The sequence below is a fragment of the Petaurus breviceps genome, unplaced genomic scaffold (genome assembly GCF_028583685.1).
Source record: "Petaurus breviceps papuanus isolate PSGF00001 unplaced genomic scaffold, PetGlider_PUasm1.0 90804, whole genome shotgun sequence".
Taxonomy (NCBI): domain Eukaryota; kingdom Metazoa; phylum Chordata; class Mammalia; order Diprotodontia; family Petauridae; genus Petaurus; species Petaurus breviceps.
Window position 1 is genome coordinate 12,825,618 of NW_027187348.1, and position 17,793 is coordinate 12,843,410.

At 35.4% G+C, this 17,793-nt stretch overlaps 1 protein-coding gene across 1 annotated transcript in view; it reads left to right on the plus strand.

Moving 5' to 3' along the window:
* The window catches only part of DNAH7 (dynein axonemal heavy chain 7), a 326,128-nt gene that overhangs the window by 144,734 nt on the left and 163,601 nt on the right, over nt 1-17,793 (plus strand). Inside the window, exons 25-32 of the mRNA XM_069070242.1 lie at nt 1,229-1,331; nt 1,451-1,578; nt 2,896-3,108; nt 6,531-6,629; nt 10,149-10,397; nt 13,448-13,597; nt 16,954-17,136; nt 17,545-17,721. Coding sequence (XP_068926343.1) covers nt 1,229-1,331; nt 1,451-1,578; nt 2,896-3,108; nt 6,531-6,629; nt 10,149-10,397; nt 13,448-13,597; nt 16,954-17,136; nt 17,545-17,721 — 1,302 coding nt within the window. The remainder of the gene's footprint in view (nt 1-1,228; nt 1,332-1,450; nt 1,579-2,895; nt 3,109-6,530; nt 6,630-10,148; nt 10,398-13,447; nt 13,598-16,953; nt 17,137-17,544; nt 17,722-17,793) is intronic.

A 17,793-nucleotide genomic window follows, 5' to 3' on the forward strand; every position in this document is an offset into this window, starting at 1 on the left:
TAAATTTATCCTTCTAAAAGTTTTATTTATTACTTATTTTTAATATTATATTCTTTCTTAAATTTTGAGTTTTAGATTCTCCTTCTCCCTCCCACCCCTTCCACACTCACTGAGAAGGCAAACAGCCATATCAATTAGACATGTGAAAACATGAAAAACATACTTCCATATTAGCCATATTGCGAAACAAAGCAAGATTATGCTTCACTTTGCACTGAGTTCATCGGTTCTGGAGATGGATAGTATTTTTCATTATGAGTCCTTTGGAATTGTCTTGAACTATTATATTGATCAGAATAGCCAAGTCTTTCACAGTTGATAATCGTTACAACATTGCTGTTACTGTGCCCCCAGTTCCTCTCACTTCACCTTGCTCATATAAGTCTAGGAGTCTGAAACTCTTAGAGGTTGAGTGATTTATCCATGGTCACACAGCAGTGTATCTCAGGCTGGTTTCCAGCCCATGTCTCCTGACTCTGTCTAGTATTCTTTCTAATACATCATGCTAATAACTGGTTTGTGCTACACCTTGGTTTGCCCATTTCCCTCTGCAATCAACAACAAATATTTGTGAGGGAGCTAGAAGTTAGGGATGGTGTCTGTGGCTATGAAACAGAACAAATCTAATTAGTTCATCCCAAGATTAAACTTTCATTAGCATCATCTGATTAAATCACCATATTTTAGAGAAACTGAAAAATCCGATAAACCAAAATATAAATGCCTCATAGGGTAAGCAATGGAAAGATAAATATTAAATCTATTTATAATCATCAATTCATTTTATTGGAAAAGACCTGAGAAATCTTTTAATTTTCCAGATATGGAACCTGAGGTTAGAGTCATCTAGGTAGGAGGTAGCAGAGCCATTACTCAAACCCAAGTCTTCTGATTACCCATCTCGTGCTTTTTCCACACCACAAATATGCATGTATATATGTATGTGTGTGTATAATGTAAAGCATATATACACATGTATGTATATAAACACATATATATGCATATGTATATATAAATATATATAGTGGAAATCTTAAATTGTTCAAAGCCAGAAATTGAATTTGTGAATAATGTGCTATTGATAAGAAAATGAACTATTTTTATGAATATGAATGGGGGATTTCTTGATATTATATTAAACTGTGGAAAAGTTATGTAGAAGAAAACCTTTTCTTTGCAACATTCTATTTGGATAAGAATGAAAAATTTCGTTATTGTATTCTCCTAGGGACTGTTGTCTTGTGGAGCCTGGGCTTGCTTTGATGAGTTTAATAGAATTGATTTGGAAGTGCTTTCTGTGGTTGCTCAACAAATTCTTACCATCCAAAGAGGTAATACATTATTCTTTTTTATATTACCAATTAGTAGGATAAATTAAAAAGTAACAAGTAATCACAAGTCATATTTTGACTTAACGTATCAAAAATACTTCGTTTTCTTTTACCTGCAGGCATTAATACAGGCTGTGAAATACTAATGTTTGAAGGAACTGAACTAAAACTGGACCCAACTTGTGCTGTTTTTATAACTATGAACCCAGGATATGCTGGGCGTTCAGAACTACCAGATAATCTGAAGGTATGGAAGGAATAATGGTTTCATCCATCTTATATTCTTTTTTTAATTTGTTTCAATGCTGTTTACTGTACTTGCAAGAAGGCTATGTTATGTTTGGTTTTCACTTGTATTTTTTAATGTGGTGATGGAAAATTCCCTAGACGACCTCTTACTCTGCCATCTCCCCAGGACTTAAACATGATTATTTTAGAATATTTCCCTGTATGCACCCTATTTATAATTTCCTTGCTATTGACACACCCCTGTGTTAATTGTCCTCTTACATAAAAGCAATTAGGTTGTTCAGTGGCTGGAACCTCTGAACCTGGAGTCAGGAAGGCCTGAGCTAAAGTCTAGTCTCAGACATACATGTTTGCTGTATGACCCTGGGCAAGTCACTTAACCTCTGTCTGCCTCAGTTTCTTCAACTGCAAAATGGGGATAATAACAGCACATACTTCCCAATATTACAGCAATGATTATCTGATATAAGATTTGTAAAGTGCTTTTCAAACCTTAAAGTGATAAATAAATGCTATATATTATTATTATCATCATTATTGATAATAATTAATAATAATAATTATCTGGTAGCTGATAGGGGATTCCTAAGTAGAACCTGGGAAAGTTCCATATGCTGATCTTTAATATAATATTTGACCATAGCTGATTTATCAATCAGATAGCACTAATTAAGTACTTCCTACCTGCTAAGCATCATTTAGGTGCTTAGGATAGAAGGACAAAAATAAAGCAACCCATGCCCCCAGGAGCCTACATTCTATTGGAATATATATGTATATATACATATATATGCACATATACTATATATACATATATACTATACATATGCATATACAATTATATACGATATGTATACCTAGTAAAACAAATGTAAGGGTATAAGGGAGGAGTACAGTCAGCATTTCTCCCTCCAATTAAGGAATGGATTATTTGCAGAACTCTCTAAGTATTTGCTGTAGTTCATTTTTCTCCTTTCCACCCTATTTCTCATTATCAATAAGCATGTTGATCTGTAAGTTAATTTCATGATAAATTAATAAATAATCAAAAATATAAATACAAAAATTTTTAATCTTAAATGTATAAAATGTATGAATTTTTCTTAAAAAATAAAGCCTTATTTCTCATTACACTAACATGATAGAATATTTTCTTTCATTTTTTATAATTGGCACTATGTTGACTGGAAAGATTTAAATGCAAATTGATACTATTGCAAAATACATAATGATGCATTTCATTAAATTGATAAATATTAAAGAGAATTATTTTCTGATTATCCATTTTAAAATATATGATTATTCTCTCTAATAGGCTCTCTTTAGAACAGTAGCAATGATGGTGCCTGACTATGCCATGATTGCAGAAATCGTCCTTTATTCCTGTGGTTTTGTTACTGCTCGACCCCTCTCAGTAAAAATTGTAGCTACTTATCGTTTGTGTTCAGAGCAATTGTCATCACAACACCATTATGACTATGGAATGAGAGCAGTGAAGTCAGTGCTTACTGCTGCTGGTAATCTGAAGGTATGGGACCCCAGTGTTTCTTGCATAGCATTATTACGTTACTTAATCACACTGCCATGACAGTTGTTTCATCAGAAAATCAATTTGCTAGTCCTTTCAAACACCTGCAAAATTTAAACAGTTAAATTTTTTTCACTAAATTGACAGGATATTCCTACATTGCATGGAAACATTCTGAGTTTTGCATACATTATAAACATCAGCATAATTTTTTTAAAAAACTTAATTGTTTTGTAGTTTCCTATCCATATAAAACTTATATTAATATAAATAACAATGATTACTTATATCCTTTTGTTTTATACAAAATTAATGATATGTAACTAAAAAGTGAAATGTATATGTAAATGCTTTGAGACCCTTTGATATTCATGTGCATATATTTTGTTTTTATGGGAACTTTTAATAATTAGTGGATATATACAATTCTAATCAGTATGCTAATTATGCATTCATGGAATTGTAATTAGCAGTTGACTTATCTTTACAGAGCATATTTCATTTTTTCATGCATACAACAAATATTTACTGAGTTCCTACCTTTGTGAGGTACTGTTTTGGGGGCTTTCTAGAGCTAGGTCCTGCCACTGTGCTGCTGCTAGTCTAGTAGGAGTTTGGTTGGGGAATGGGGACCTTTAGGATAAACCAGGTGTACAAATGTCCAAGACAGAAGAGGCACAAAAAATGCCGTGGAGGCCAGGGGAGGGGAGATGTGGTGCAGAGGAGGCAGTGTTTCCCTAGGTGGGGATAGTGGTTGGGGGAGAAGCAATGAATTCCATCCACAGAGGACAATATGAGCAAACCACAGGACCATCAAGTTCAATTAAGTTGAAAGGTTTAATACCTAAGCAAGTAGTGGGAGGTAAACCAGAAAAGAATGATCAGGTTCAGATTGTAAAGGCCTTGAATGCTAAACTAATAATTTTGGACTTAATTTAAAAGGCAGTAGGGAGGTATTGAGCATTTTTGAGCAGGGGAATGACATGATCAAAGGAATCCTTTGACAAGATGAAATTGGCAGCAACATATAAAATAAATTAGAGAGGTGGGAGAGGTAAGTCTGGGAGAACACTTCTTAGTCTAAGCTATTGTACTTGGATAGATAACAAAATCAGAGTAGTGTGTTGATATGTAAATGGAAAGGATGGATGTATTGGAAGACATTTCCATGTAGAATCTACAAGATTCTGCATCTAATTGGATGAATAGGTTAAACAATAGGAAACGCCAAAAGATGTGACCTAGGGTTCAAGCCTGAATAACTAGGAGAATGGTGGTACTATTAAGAGAAATAGAATCAGGAGGATCAGCTGGTTTAGGAGAAGAATATGAGTTTGGTCTTACACGTGGTGTTTTTAAAATGCCACTGGGGCATTCAGACAGGAGAAGTGAGGAGAGAGACTGTTGGAAATGTGTGAGTGGAGTTCATATAACTTTTTTGGGGTTATATTTACAAAAGAAATTAATCATAATTAAATTGACATGAAGTTCAAATGATTTTAAATTTTTTCCCCTTGACTTGAAAGCCTTTTATGTGATGCTGTAATTATACCTTAATTGGTTTCTTTTTCGGGGGGGGGGGGAATGATAAACCATAATAGCTGCAAAATTCACTAACATGATTCTTGTTGTTTAGTGACTCCAGATAGAATTCCTATGTATGCAAGTCATTAAGTGATAGATAAAAAGAAATTGCACTCATTTTTGTCCTAGGTGATCAAGTCCTTAAGAATTTTTTGCATATAGTGGTAAACTACTGTTTCATATTACCTGATCACAACTGGAAGGCTTGTTTTGGGTTATTTTTTCCCCCACTAAAGGATAACAACTAGAAGAAATAATTTGGATTTACCAACAGTGACAAGATTGCATTATGGTTTGGTAAAGTGAAATATAATTCAGACTATACTCCATCTTATATATGTTGGCTCTTTATGGAACAAAACATCCAACAATAAATAAGTGCTATCATTCTTTGCCAACATCTGAATTAAATTTACCAAGTATTTTCTAAGCATAACATGCTCTTGTTGGTTTTTTTAGAGTTTATATTTTTGTCATAAGTTGTGGGGAAATATGAAATTCTGCATAGATATAATTGTATGAAATCACCATAAAATACAGGTTTTTTGTATAATTTTAATTTAATATCCTTTGCCAAGCAGATATTTGGATGTAATGAAGGAGTTAAATAAAAAGAACAAGGTTTACTGTTGAGATTTTTTAGGGCTTTAGGAAGAAGATATGAATCAAGGTTACTCTATACCAAGCAATAGAAGACACTTAGACTGAGTAATTTGACCAAGAATAGGCAGAAAGATATAATAGGATGCTAAACAGTGGGACATTAGAGATTTTTTGAAAATCTACCACAAGATAATAAGGGATAACTCCTAGGAAATTGTTTTAGAATTGAGATCTCAGTGATCACCTAATCCAAACCTCTTATTGTACAGAGGCAACTCAGGCTCCAAGTGCTTGTGACTTCCTCGGGGGAGTAATTTGAAACATTGGGTTTGAACCCACAAAAATGGAAAGCCTATGTGCTTTCTGTTACCTCATGCTTCCTCCTTAAAGCAGATAATTTTGAAAGAAATGTCTGTTGTTTTTAATTACATGGGATTATGGTGGGGGTGGGCGAGGAGAGGTGAATCTTTATCTTTTTTTGGTTCAGTTCAACAAACTGTTTTGAACATAGTTCATGCAAGGCACTATGCCAGGTACTAGAAACCTGTTATCAGCCAGTTCCAATTTTTACTCTGTTCGTAAGGCACATTTAGTCATCCACAGTCATTTTTGGAGTACAAAGAATTGGATGGCAACACCAAAGCTACATTATATATTCATCAGCCAGCTGCTTAAGACTGTCACCTTTCTGAAATGATAATAGCCTTAGCCTAGATTTATATTTCCAGAGATTATTGAAAAATATAGGTATAACAAATGGGTGGAATTCTTTTATTTCTCTTGATCAACTTGGTATTTTTTCAGCTTTGAGGTCAATTAAAATACTTTCAACAATATAAAAAGCTTGAATTTAAGGTGCTACATTTATGTTCATATAAATACAAATTTTATTTGCTAGGCATAGGACTAAGCAAGTTATATAAACTCTCAGTATGCTAGACAACTCTTTCAGAGAGGGTTTTTTTTTCCACAGGAAACTCCTTTCACTGATAAGAGAATGGGTTTAGAACCAAAAAATAAAAAAAGATAAAGATAATTAAAATCAAATAAAAATATTATACAAATTCTGTCTGTGCTGATTTATATATAAGTAGAAAATGTGTAGTAATCCTTCAACTGATCCAAAAGTAAAACAAAACAGTATTTAAAAATTAAAATCTTGCATCTAATTTCTAATTTATTTTTATTTTGTCAAAAATTAATGTGCTAAATAAATGATGATGAATTCATTTTAGCTGAAATATCCAAATGAAAATGAAGAAATTTTGCTGCTTAGATCCATCATAGATGTGAATCTGCCAAAATTTTTGTCCCATGATCTACCACTTTTTGAGGTAAGAACATTAATTTGTATACTGCATTAAAATTCCCATAATTTTATTAATCAAATAATGTGTCAAACTCTAGACTGGATATTTTACAAAATAAACAAAAATAGTATTTGTTCTATAAAACCACTTAAACAAAAAAAAATTGTTCTTTTATTTACTATATACCTGACTAGCTATATTGAATCAGATGGAAGTCAGCAATTTAAGTCATTTATGAATTTAATGATTTCATTTTCTGGTCTTTGGTGCAGAATTTTGGCAGTGTTTATATTGAAGCTTAAAAAAACTCTTTATTTAAAATATTCAGCTGAGGTTTAACACTAAGGAAAAATATTGTAAAATGAAAGTCAAAATTGTTGATAAAAGTAATGGAATTTATAAGAATTTGTGAGATAAAATTAGGTTTTAACAAACTTGATATAGAATAAGATATTGAAAAAATGACTAAAGATGTCAGAATAATAAGAGTTTTAAAAATGCTACTTTCCCTCATCCTCCAATTTCAATAGGGAGAATTAGGGAGGGAGATAGATTCATGCAAAATGTGTACTCCTCAGCTTTTCCCAGATACCTATATTTTAGGTACTGTATGTAGGCAGAGGTAGAGCTAGAATAGGCCTTTGCCCAGGGACCCTACCTTTTCATCAAGGTAAATTGCTTTCCACCTGGTGTGGGGACTTGGGGTGGAAAATCCACAGCATTGGCAGAACAAGCTGGTTTAAACCCCACTGTGCTAAGCACTTTACAGTTATCTCATTTTACCCTTACAACAACTGTGGGAAACAGTTGCTATTATTATCCATGGTTTAAAGATGAAGAAATTGAGGCAAACTCAATTACTGGATATGCACTTGTCCAGGGTCAAGTATCTGACTCTGGATTTGAACTCAGGTCTCCCTGATTCCAGGCCCAGGGCTCTGTCCATTCTGCTGCCTATCCAATACTTTCTCAGCAGCCTCCTCTCTTCCTTTAAAGTTAACACCTTTCTCTTTAGATTCTTGATACTTTCACCTGTAAAAATATATAGTGAGAAGAGTGCTGAGCCTGGAGTCAAGAAGACCTGAGTTCAAACCCACCTCATACACTTACTAGATGTGTGATCCTGGGCAAGTCACTTACGTACTGCCTGCCTCATTTTCCTCAACTATAAAATGTGAATAATAATAGTACCTACTTCATAGGATTATTATGAGAACAGAATGAGATAACATTTGTAAAATGTTTAGCACAATGCCTGGCACACAGTAGGAACTAAATAAATGCTTATTCCCTTTCCTTCCCCCCAGAAAAATTCCAAGTCGTTCTCTCTCTTATGCAATAAGTTTAATATTTGGCTAAATGTCTTCTCTACCTTACTGCCTTCCCCCTTTGAGTATCTTGAACTCCATATTCCTCACCCTTTTCAATCCCTTGCCCTTTGTCTCAAATCTGCTTCATCCTAGACCTTTGCCTCATTCTGCTGCCTGTATTTACTTCAGACACCAGAATTCTACCTAGTCTTTGTTCAGTGTGTAGGGAGCTATGCAAAGAATACATGTCAAGCAACTGAGGAAAGATCTGATTCTGGGAGAGCATTTCCATTATGAAGCAGACCAGAACAAGAAGTGCTTCCTAAAAGTTTAAAAACCAGTATCAAAGCAACTTTTTTCAACAGTGAGAACACTGAGTTTCTCAGTAATTTAGGGCTCAAGTACCTGTGTATTGCAGTTTCCTAACTCCAGGGATATCGGGTCATGAGATTAAATTAGGCCATCCTAGTCCTGCCTGTTTCCTCAGCCCTTCAGAGATCTGTGATCTCTTTGATATGGGTACTCCCTCCAGGGATACAGTTTGCAGCCTTCTGTGATTTACTAGATGGTCTTCAAGATTTACTATAGAGGAAAAAATCTTTGTGCTGCTGTCAATCTGATGATGACCCTCTCTAAGATTTTAGCTAGGCTACTTCTTAGATAATAGACATATTATAACATACATTCCAGCACTAGCCTCCAACTAGCCTTCTCAAAAAGTAAAGAAATATAGGTTTTCTCTTGGGTCATCAGACCACACAATCTGAGTAGTCTGACCCTGACAAGAGAGAAGACCAAACAATTTGAGGAATCCAAAAAGAAGACTTTCTCCTACCCTTTTACATTCAGGAAGGGTTAGTTTTACATTCTTCAAGAGCTTAATTTGTATATAACAAAAAAAGAACAGTTTTCATTAGGGGAGAAGGGGGGAATATTAATATGTGATGATTCTAAAGTTATTAGTGGAAGGAAAGGACTAGAATGGAAGGCCCCATGCGTATAAAGGTGTGTGGTGAGAGGCTGTCCATATTTGGCTCAAAGGGAAGCAGAATAGACGTGCCTAGCTTCTTCTTCACCCACCTTTTTCCAAAGAAGATTTTCATTCCTTCTAGGAGGAGAAGCAGGAGGTTGGGGCCAGAGGCCACTACTCTGTTCTCCTCAGAGAGAGGGGTACTAGACTAGAGGTATATCTACCTGCTCCCTTAAATATCATTCATCTAGGGGGTGTGATTATGTTCCATCTGATTTTTTGTTGCTTTGTCATTTGGGAGACAAGGGAGACCTTAAGCTTAATACCTTGCCCATCTAATACCAGCTCTATAATGAACACAGAAAATAGTCCCAAAAAACCATTTATTCAAATCATAGCAAAACCGAAATCAGAAAAGGAATGTATATACCAGACAGCATTGAGTGAAGGAGGTCTTCCATGGGAAGCAATATAACTTAGCTCAACCAATCACCAAGGGGATGTTCCCTGAAATCTCTAGTGTAGCAAGCTGGGGACAGGGACATGACAGAGACTGCCTACTCCTCTCATGTCTTTCTTTCTGCAGTCTCTTCCTTTAGCAACCTGAAGTGGCATTGGCAATTGTCTGTCTGCTCTCTTGAAGCCCAAAAAAGACTCTTGCTTGGATGGTCCTGAAGGGAAAGTCCTGCTTGAAGGTTCCTAAAAGAGGGCCTCTCTGAGAACTGAAGCTGTCCTTTCTCACTAGCTGCACCTTGCTCCTCCTCTCCACTAATGAGGAGTCACATACCAAAGGGTTTTGGAACAGGGGTTATCCCAACAAACCGAGAATGCAGACTCATATTGTTTTGGCAATGAGCATTTTAAAAAATCAATTTTCAAGGTTTCAGGGTAAAAGTTAGGTAATTGTTTTTTACATATAAATCTAATTAATATTAGTCAAATAGCCTTTGTTGATTTTTAAATTACTAGCTTTCTGAATGATGCCAAGGTAATTGTATATTGGTTATGATTTTTAAAAAATATGTATCTCACCACACCTAGAAACACATATATGCATATGTTTTCATGTATACATTTGAATATATTTCTTTTAAATTAGGTAATATGCTGCTATCATATTATTAAAATATATTGTTTAAACACTTTTATATTACACGAATTTAAATGTTTTATTTACGTTTGGTATTAGAATTAGCAAAATTTTAGTATCTTTGTGCATAACAAAATATAATAAATATATACATTGAAATATTCCCTTGGCAGGGAATTACTTCAGATTTGTTTCCTGGAGTGAAGTTGCCTAAACCAGATTACAATGATTTAATGACAGCTATTAAAGATAATTGTGATCAGATGAATTTGCAAATGACCAAATTCTTTTATGAGAAGATCCTACAAATATTTGAAATGATGATTGTACGCCATGGTTTTATGATTGTTGGAGAGCCATTTGGAGGAAAGACAAGTGCATATCGAGTTTTAGCTGGTGCCTTAAATGACATTTGTGAAAAGGTAGGTACTTCGTGAACTAAATTCAGCAAAGGGTTTTTTTTTAATGCAAGTGTTTTGTGATATAAACATTGTATTAGCAAAACAAAGATGACATTGCAGTATTTTGGTAGAATGTCTTTATGTTCAGAACTTCAATCAATGTTTAATTTCTTCAGCATGTATTAATTTAGCATCTGCTATGTTAGCATCTCAGTTCACTTTCTGTCTGAGAAATCAACACAGACCAACAGACATTCTCTCTGTTCTGCCTGCTCCCAGCTCTGCTCCTGCTCTTATCTGTTCCTTCCTGTTCCACTCTTTTGACAAGCTCCTCCTACTGTGGGCTCCCGTGTGATTACATTCAACCTATTAAGGGCAGGGGAGATCTTCAAATTCCCTTAGGCCTATTAAGGGCAAGGAAAATCTTCAAACTCCCTTAGGTTTATTAAGGGCAATGCAATGTATACAGTTTCCAATTAAGGACTCTTGATAACAATCAAAGGCACTTGATTAACTAAAACTCAATCCAGAAAAACAGCAAAAAAATCCCATTTTGCTTGCCATTCCACCCAGCTAGTAAGCATCTGAGACAAATTTGAACTCAAGTCTTCCTGACTCCAGGTTCAGCACTCTGCCCTATGTGTCACCTAATTGTCCCAAATGAATGATATGGACAATTAAATTCTATAGAAATACATATAAAGAGGAAATCAGTGCAAGGAAGGCATTGTAGTGGTGACAAAAAAAAAAACTTGAGATAAGTTCTTAAGGATAGTTAGGATTTGAGTTGTTAAATAAGAAGAAGATGGATACACTGAGGCAGTAATTCTAATATCTGACCAATATGTGATGCTTTACATTTTTTGTAAAGAGTTTTACATACATTATATCACAACAACTCTATAAGGTAGGTGCTATTAGGACTATTGTCTTTAGAGATGAGGAGATTTTGACAAAAGAAACAATATAAATAGTTTGACATTGGCAATGATGATAGTGTATTCAGTGGCTGTTGAGGAACATAACCTGAATCAAACAAAAGATTTACATCAGGAATTGGTAAAAGAGGATGTGCCATAATAGGAAGTATACTACCTGAGATTCAGACAACCCAGCCTCTAATCCTTGTTCTTCCACTGACCAACTTTGTGACTTTGAGCAAGTAACTTCAGATCTGAGGTCCTCAGTTTCCTCAAATGCAAATTGAGAAGGATTTCTTAGATAGAAATACATATATCTATATCTATGGAGAGAGGGAGATGGATGTATGGAGCATTTGTTAAATGTTTATTACGTGTCAAGCCCTAGGAATTAAATACAAGTTAAAAACAAGACAACTGCTGCCTTCAAGGTGCTTACACTGGGAAAAGATGATTCCTACAAGGTCCTGGGAGTCAGAGGCTGAATCAGATTTGGATAAAACATATCTCGAGTGACTGCCACCTCAAATGACTGTTTAGGAATTAATTTATCATCAGCAAAGGAAACTGTGTAAATGGAGGTGATTGCTAGGGAGAAGATGGCTGCCAAGCTAATGGTTGAGAAAAAAGCTCAGGGAATTTCTTAAAAAATATAAATAAATCTGACTATGAAATCTTACAGTTTTAGGATTGTGTAAGGTTGGATAGGTAGAGTGGTATCATAGACTTAAAGAAGTAATTGGCATTTTGGAAGCGTTGTGAGCTGGCATTTGCTGTGCAAATTAGTGTCTTTTAATTTATTAAACCAGGATGAGTTATGTGATAGCTTGACTCAGAGGCTTTGCATTAAATTGGGTAAAGCTGTTCCAACCAAACCCTTTTTTCAAGTCCTATCTACTTGTTGACTTAAATAGTATCAGATAGGGGACAAAGATTTCCAAGACTTAGTGGTATCTGGATATGTTTATGACTTGTGAATGCCCTCCTGCCAAGGAAGGGGAGATAAGAGATAAGGAGGAAGTAAAAACTTAATGTATTGAGAGAGAGGGCCAAATAAAGGAAGGGCATTTGAAAGGTGGAAAGCTTCCACTTTTCCCAGCAGTCAGTATGGGAGGAAAGTATGGCACTGTGGATGAAATGTTTAAAATTAAATTGGAAGAAAGAAGAAACATGGATTTGCCATAAGGCATAGCCTGAGGTTTTGAGATAATTGCTAATATATTCTTACAATTTTATCTTTGAAAATCTTGTTTTTCTGTGTTTGTATATTTTATTTTTGTTTCCTGTTTTGTGTGTTCCTTTAAAAAGCTTCTTGGACTCTGTTGTGTCTTAAGAGCTTGGTCAGGGATAGTCAGACAAGAGGAATCCACAAGAAGGCATTAGCAATAGTATTTGTAGCTGTCATGTCATACTATTCACTTATACTTACAGTTCAATGTATAGTTTATTGGATCTTTTAAATTGGAATTGTTACCTTGTTATACGTCTTTCATTTAATACATGCGAAACTGATTTTTTTTAACTCAAGTGTAGAAATTTATATTTGCCTTTTAAAAAAAATTTATCCTATTTCCTTTGGCCTATGACTCTAGCCAAGCCAGAATGAGAAAAACCCACTCTTTTCTGGTTATTTACGCCACTCCAGCCTGAGTGTACAGATTGGTTTTTTTTTCAGAGCATATGGCTGAGTGCATTTTTTGGAGGGCAGCTCATTGTAAGATTCAGCATCCTAAGTAATGCTGTCTCAACAGTATCTGGCCATATGGTCCTTCACTCCTGATGTTGACAGATTTTTGTCTGCTCCATAACTGAGCCAGCTGCTATTGACCCAAGGGATGTATATTCTTAGGGCAGAATGCCTTCATGGGTCTCAGTTAATCCTGGGAGACTGGGGGAAATTAAGGTTTAGTTGGTTAAGCCACTGGAAAGTTGGTGACTTAGAATGTATGCTGGCTTATGAGCAAGTCACTCCTTAGACTCCTTTCTGAGATATGATAATCCCATAGAAGGAATAGTTCAAGCCAGAAATTCCCACTCTCATACATCCCCCTATACCATCATCTTTAGTTTAATGGACTACTTTCCATCCTTTGAGGAAAATACGGTAGAGTTGGACCTATATGTGACAAACTTTTTTTTTTTTCCATTAAGGGATTGATGGAAGAAAACAAGGTTCAAATTACTGTTATAAATCCCAAGTCAATAACTATGGGTCAACTATATGGACAGTTTGACTTAGTATCTCATGAATGGTCAGATGGCATCCTAGCAGTAAGCTTTAGAGCATTTGCTTCTTCACAGGTAAGTATTGTACATTTTACTTTTTTATTATGATTAAGTCCATAATGTTCTAGAAATTATTTCTTGTATGATTTTTTTCAATTTTTAAATGCAAATTTCATTTTTAAGATTGTCATATTTAATGTGTGATGTTCATTTACAACAGAGTGGCAGTCAGAGAGCCTAGCTTTTCTTAGTACAGGTCATGGGAATGGGCACTATCATCACCCATTGGACTATTAGGGGAACTGGCATTGTACACGTAGTCAAAGGGAAAGTGTATGGAAGAGAGAGAAAAAGAAAATGAGTGAAAGGAAAGAGGCACAAGTAATGCAGTAACTGATTATCTCTTTCCTTGGTAAAATGCTTATAGAGCAAAAGTACCATCCAAGTAACATCCAAGAGCTCAATTAGCTACCACAATAGCATTCCCTTTTTACTCATCTCTTCTGTTTGCTCCCGCTTCTGTCTTTAGCTTTCTTTAGGTGTACTCTAATAATAATGCAGGGTTCATTCATTAATTTTTGAAAAGTGCTGATTTTCCATAGAAGGAAAAGTTATAGAGGACTTACCAGTTTCCAGCTCTTCTGGGAGTGGGGAATTGAGGAAAGGTGTAGTATGTCTGCTGCTAATTCTGTGGAGTAGTTAATGCCATTTACAAGTGATAGGGTTTTGCAAAGAGGCTCCTAGTAGAGAGGTGACCAAATTCCCAAGACCCACTCAGTACAATGTCCCCATATCCCTTCATAGAACATCTTTCACATAATCCATAGGGGCACTGATCAGTGGGAACCCACCACTCTCCCATAGCCCAAGGACTGCCTCTCAGTCATTTCCGCCTTTTCCTCACCAACTCCCTGGCAGACTCTTTTTTACTGAGAGACCACAGAGGTCTCTAGTAGTCTATCAGTCTAGAATTCTCATGAGATTAAGTTTAGAACTTGGATTTCCTTACATATCAGAGCTGGGTTTCAGGTGGCAAGTAAAATGTTGATATGAGGCAGGTGAGTAGGAAAGTCTTTGTAAGAAGCATCCAGCAGGGAAAGCATGGATTTTAGGATTTATAAAGTGGCAGAAACTATCAATGTAACAGAGTTAGAAGGGGTCAAGGAACTCATCAAGTATCTGGGCAACAGGTAGTCAAACACCAATAGAGGCAATAGAAATAATAAAGTGGGGAAAGAACCTGATAATGGCTATCAGCAAGAATTATCTGACTGCATTATAAAATAGAGGTTTCTTATAATACTTCTTGCCTAGGGCCGGAATTGGTGCTAGCTTTTGGTGGGTCTAAGCCCAAAGGCTAAAACAAATTGGCCCTTGGAATTCTTTAAAAAAAATTTAACAGTCTAATGATATTGTCTTGGACAATATCTTTCTTTCCAGGTTCATTTTTGTAAAGGTAGTAATACATATTTATTAAACAACTGCTACATATAAGGCATTGTATTTAACAGGATGTATGAGGTGTTTAGGGAGGATTAGCACCTATGATGTGAGCTGTTGCTGAGCCTTTTTCTGCTGCTCATCTACTTTTGGCATCTACCATTGCCCAATTTTCACCTGTGACTCCAAGAAGCTGTAGCATGTGCAGTGACCACAACCTGATAAAATCATCTTGACAGGCCTCAAACCTGTTGGTAAATTAGGATGTGTCTACTCTAAGTATGTGAAGACTTCCCCTGGCAGAATGGGTGAATGAGAACAATCTGTTCCAAGGACCATGAAGGCAGTGGAAGCAGGCACTGTGGAGTTTGGTCGGTCTTTGAAGAGGCCAAGGTCATCCATTGCATCCTGGGCCATCGCCAGTCACTTTGATTTTTGTCTTGCTGCTGGACTTTGATGACTGTGGAAAAGAGAGTGAGGCTGACTTAGTGCAACTCTGCATCACTTAAATACAATTCATATGCAAGTCAATACAGCACCCTTGTAATATCATTGATCTTCTTTGAAAACAAAGGACAAACAACAGCAATAATTGCGTTTAACACATTTTTCAGATTTGAAGAAACAACAACACAGTCCCTTTCTTTTAGGAACTTAGAATCTAATAGGGATATAGAGTGCGACATAAATAAGTGTGATATGAGGCAGTGGGGTTCAGTACAAAAAAGAGAAATTCACTTATCACTCTAAGAAAGTTTTGGGTAAAAGACATCTTACTTCTCGTTCCATGACTACCTTCAGTATTCAACTTAAATGCCACTTTTTATGGGACTTTCTGCTCCCCCGCCCAGATGCGAATGTCTTTCTTTTGAAATCACCTTCGGTTTCCTCTGCATATCTGTCGTATGTATCTAGTTTTCACATATTCTCTCCCTTATTAGATTGTCATGAGGTCAGGCAGTGTTTTTTTGCTTTTCTTTGTATACCAGTGCTTAGGATTAGTGCCAAGCACATAGTAAACAACAAATGCTGGTTGGCTGACGGACTTTAAGCCGAAGGTATCAGAGAGGACTTTATGGAGGAGATGGTCCCTGAACTGGACTTTGAATGAGAAAGATTTTTAGCAGGTTTGGAGGTGTGGAGAAAATGTCTCAAGAATTGGGAATGGTCTACATGAATATGTGGACATGGGAATGTATAGGACAAGAACTGGCAATGGTTGAGTCCAATTTGGCTGGAATGTATAGCTTAGTATTTGAAGGTGAATATTATGAAGAAGGCCCAACAAGAAAGCAGTATAATGACTGCATTCATCCATCTATTATAACCAATAATTTATTGTGGTTGATGGGATGCTTCATATGCAAAAGGTCAGCATGACTAGCACCAGTTGGCAAAATTTCTGCTATTGCTGTCTCTCTTGACCCCTAGGGTCCTCCTGGCCATTCTGATTTTAGAGACTATTCATATATCTTTAATTTTTTTTTAACAGTCTAATGAATTGTCTTGGATAATATCTTACTTTCCAGGTTCATTTTATAAAGGTAGTAAATATACTTTATGTGTATTTGTCTTCATATGCATGCACTTCGAGGGAAAGAAGGAAAAATGATTTTAATAGAGAACTATTGATAAGTGAGATGGTAAACCATTCAAATGAGAATTCCCTTACTGTTTGGATTTAGTACCAGATATATTTTTCTAATCTTAAAGCACCATAAATAATTCTACAGATATGAGATCAAGAGAATATAACAACTTTAATTTGAGGAAAGATGCTATATGCATCTTGATAGATTAATACCACAGGTTTCTGTTATAAGTATATTCCCATTATAAATTGAGTCGGAGGGTACAATGACATTTTTCTATGAATTCAATTTTCAGGATACTATTGCTTTTGATTGTCATAGATAAGTATTAATAACTTTTCTTAATTATTGGTCTAATGTTATTTTTCCCTTTCCCTTTGCCCCAAATCTGTAATATAGTCTCCAGATAGGAAATGGTTGATTTTTGATGGGCCTGTAGATGCAGTTTGGATTGAGAATATGAACACTGTTTTGGATGATAATAAAAAGCTCTGTCTCATGAGTGGAGAGATCATCCAAATGTCACCACAAATGAGCCTAATTTTTGAGCCAATGGATTTAGAAGTGGCTTCACCTGCTACAGTAAGTTCTTCAATTTTGTTTTTTACTTACATTTATAGAGCATCAAATTTCCAAAATAATGTGATAATTTGGCAATGTCTTTTAAATAAAAATATTATTGCCATCAACAAATTGTTTCCTCTAAGGAAATTTTTTTCTTGACAAAGACTATATTAAAATGAACAAAATGCTTTATCTAATATGCTGAGATTCCATGGCAAATTTGAGATTCAGAAATTATTTCATTCTCTTCTTCTTCTAATCATGTCGGAAGTCATAGATTAAGAATTTATACTAAAATTATCCTCAGAATACTTTTCAAAAATGTTTTTGTTATAGATAGAGTAATATGCAATATGCATATGAGCTTACTCCTTTCATAAGCATTATCTTGAAGACAAATAGTTATCTTCTCGTCTTCTCTAACAGGTTTCCAGATGTGGTATGATTTATATGGAGCCCCAGATGTTGGGATGGAGACCCTTGATGTTGTCTTGGTTAAATGTTTTGCCTGTTGGGATCAGTGTTATTCATAAAGAATTTCTAACAGGTTTATTTGACAGAATAATCCCAGTTGCTGTTGAATTTGTTAGAAAACATGCAAAGGTAGGAAAAAATGGGAGTTTTTAAGAATTTTTAAAAAAGAAAAATTGAAGTTAACTTAAAAACATTTTTCAC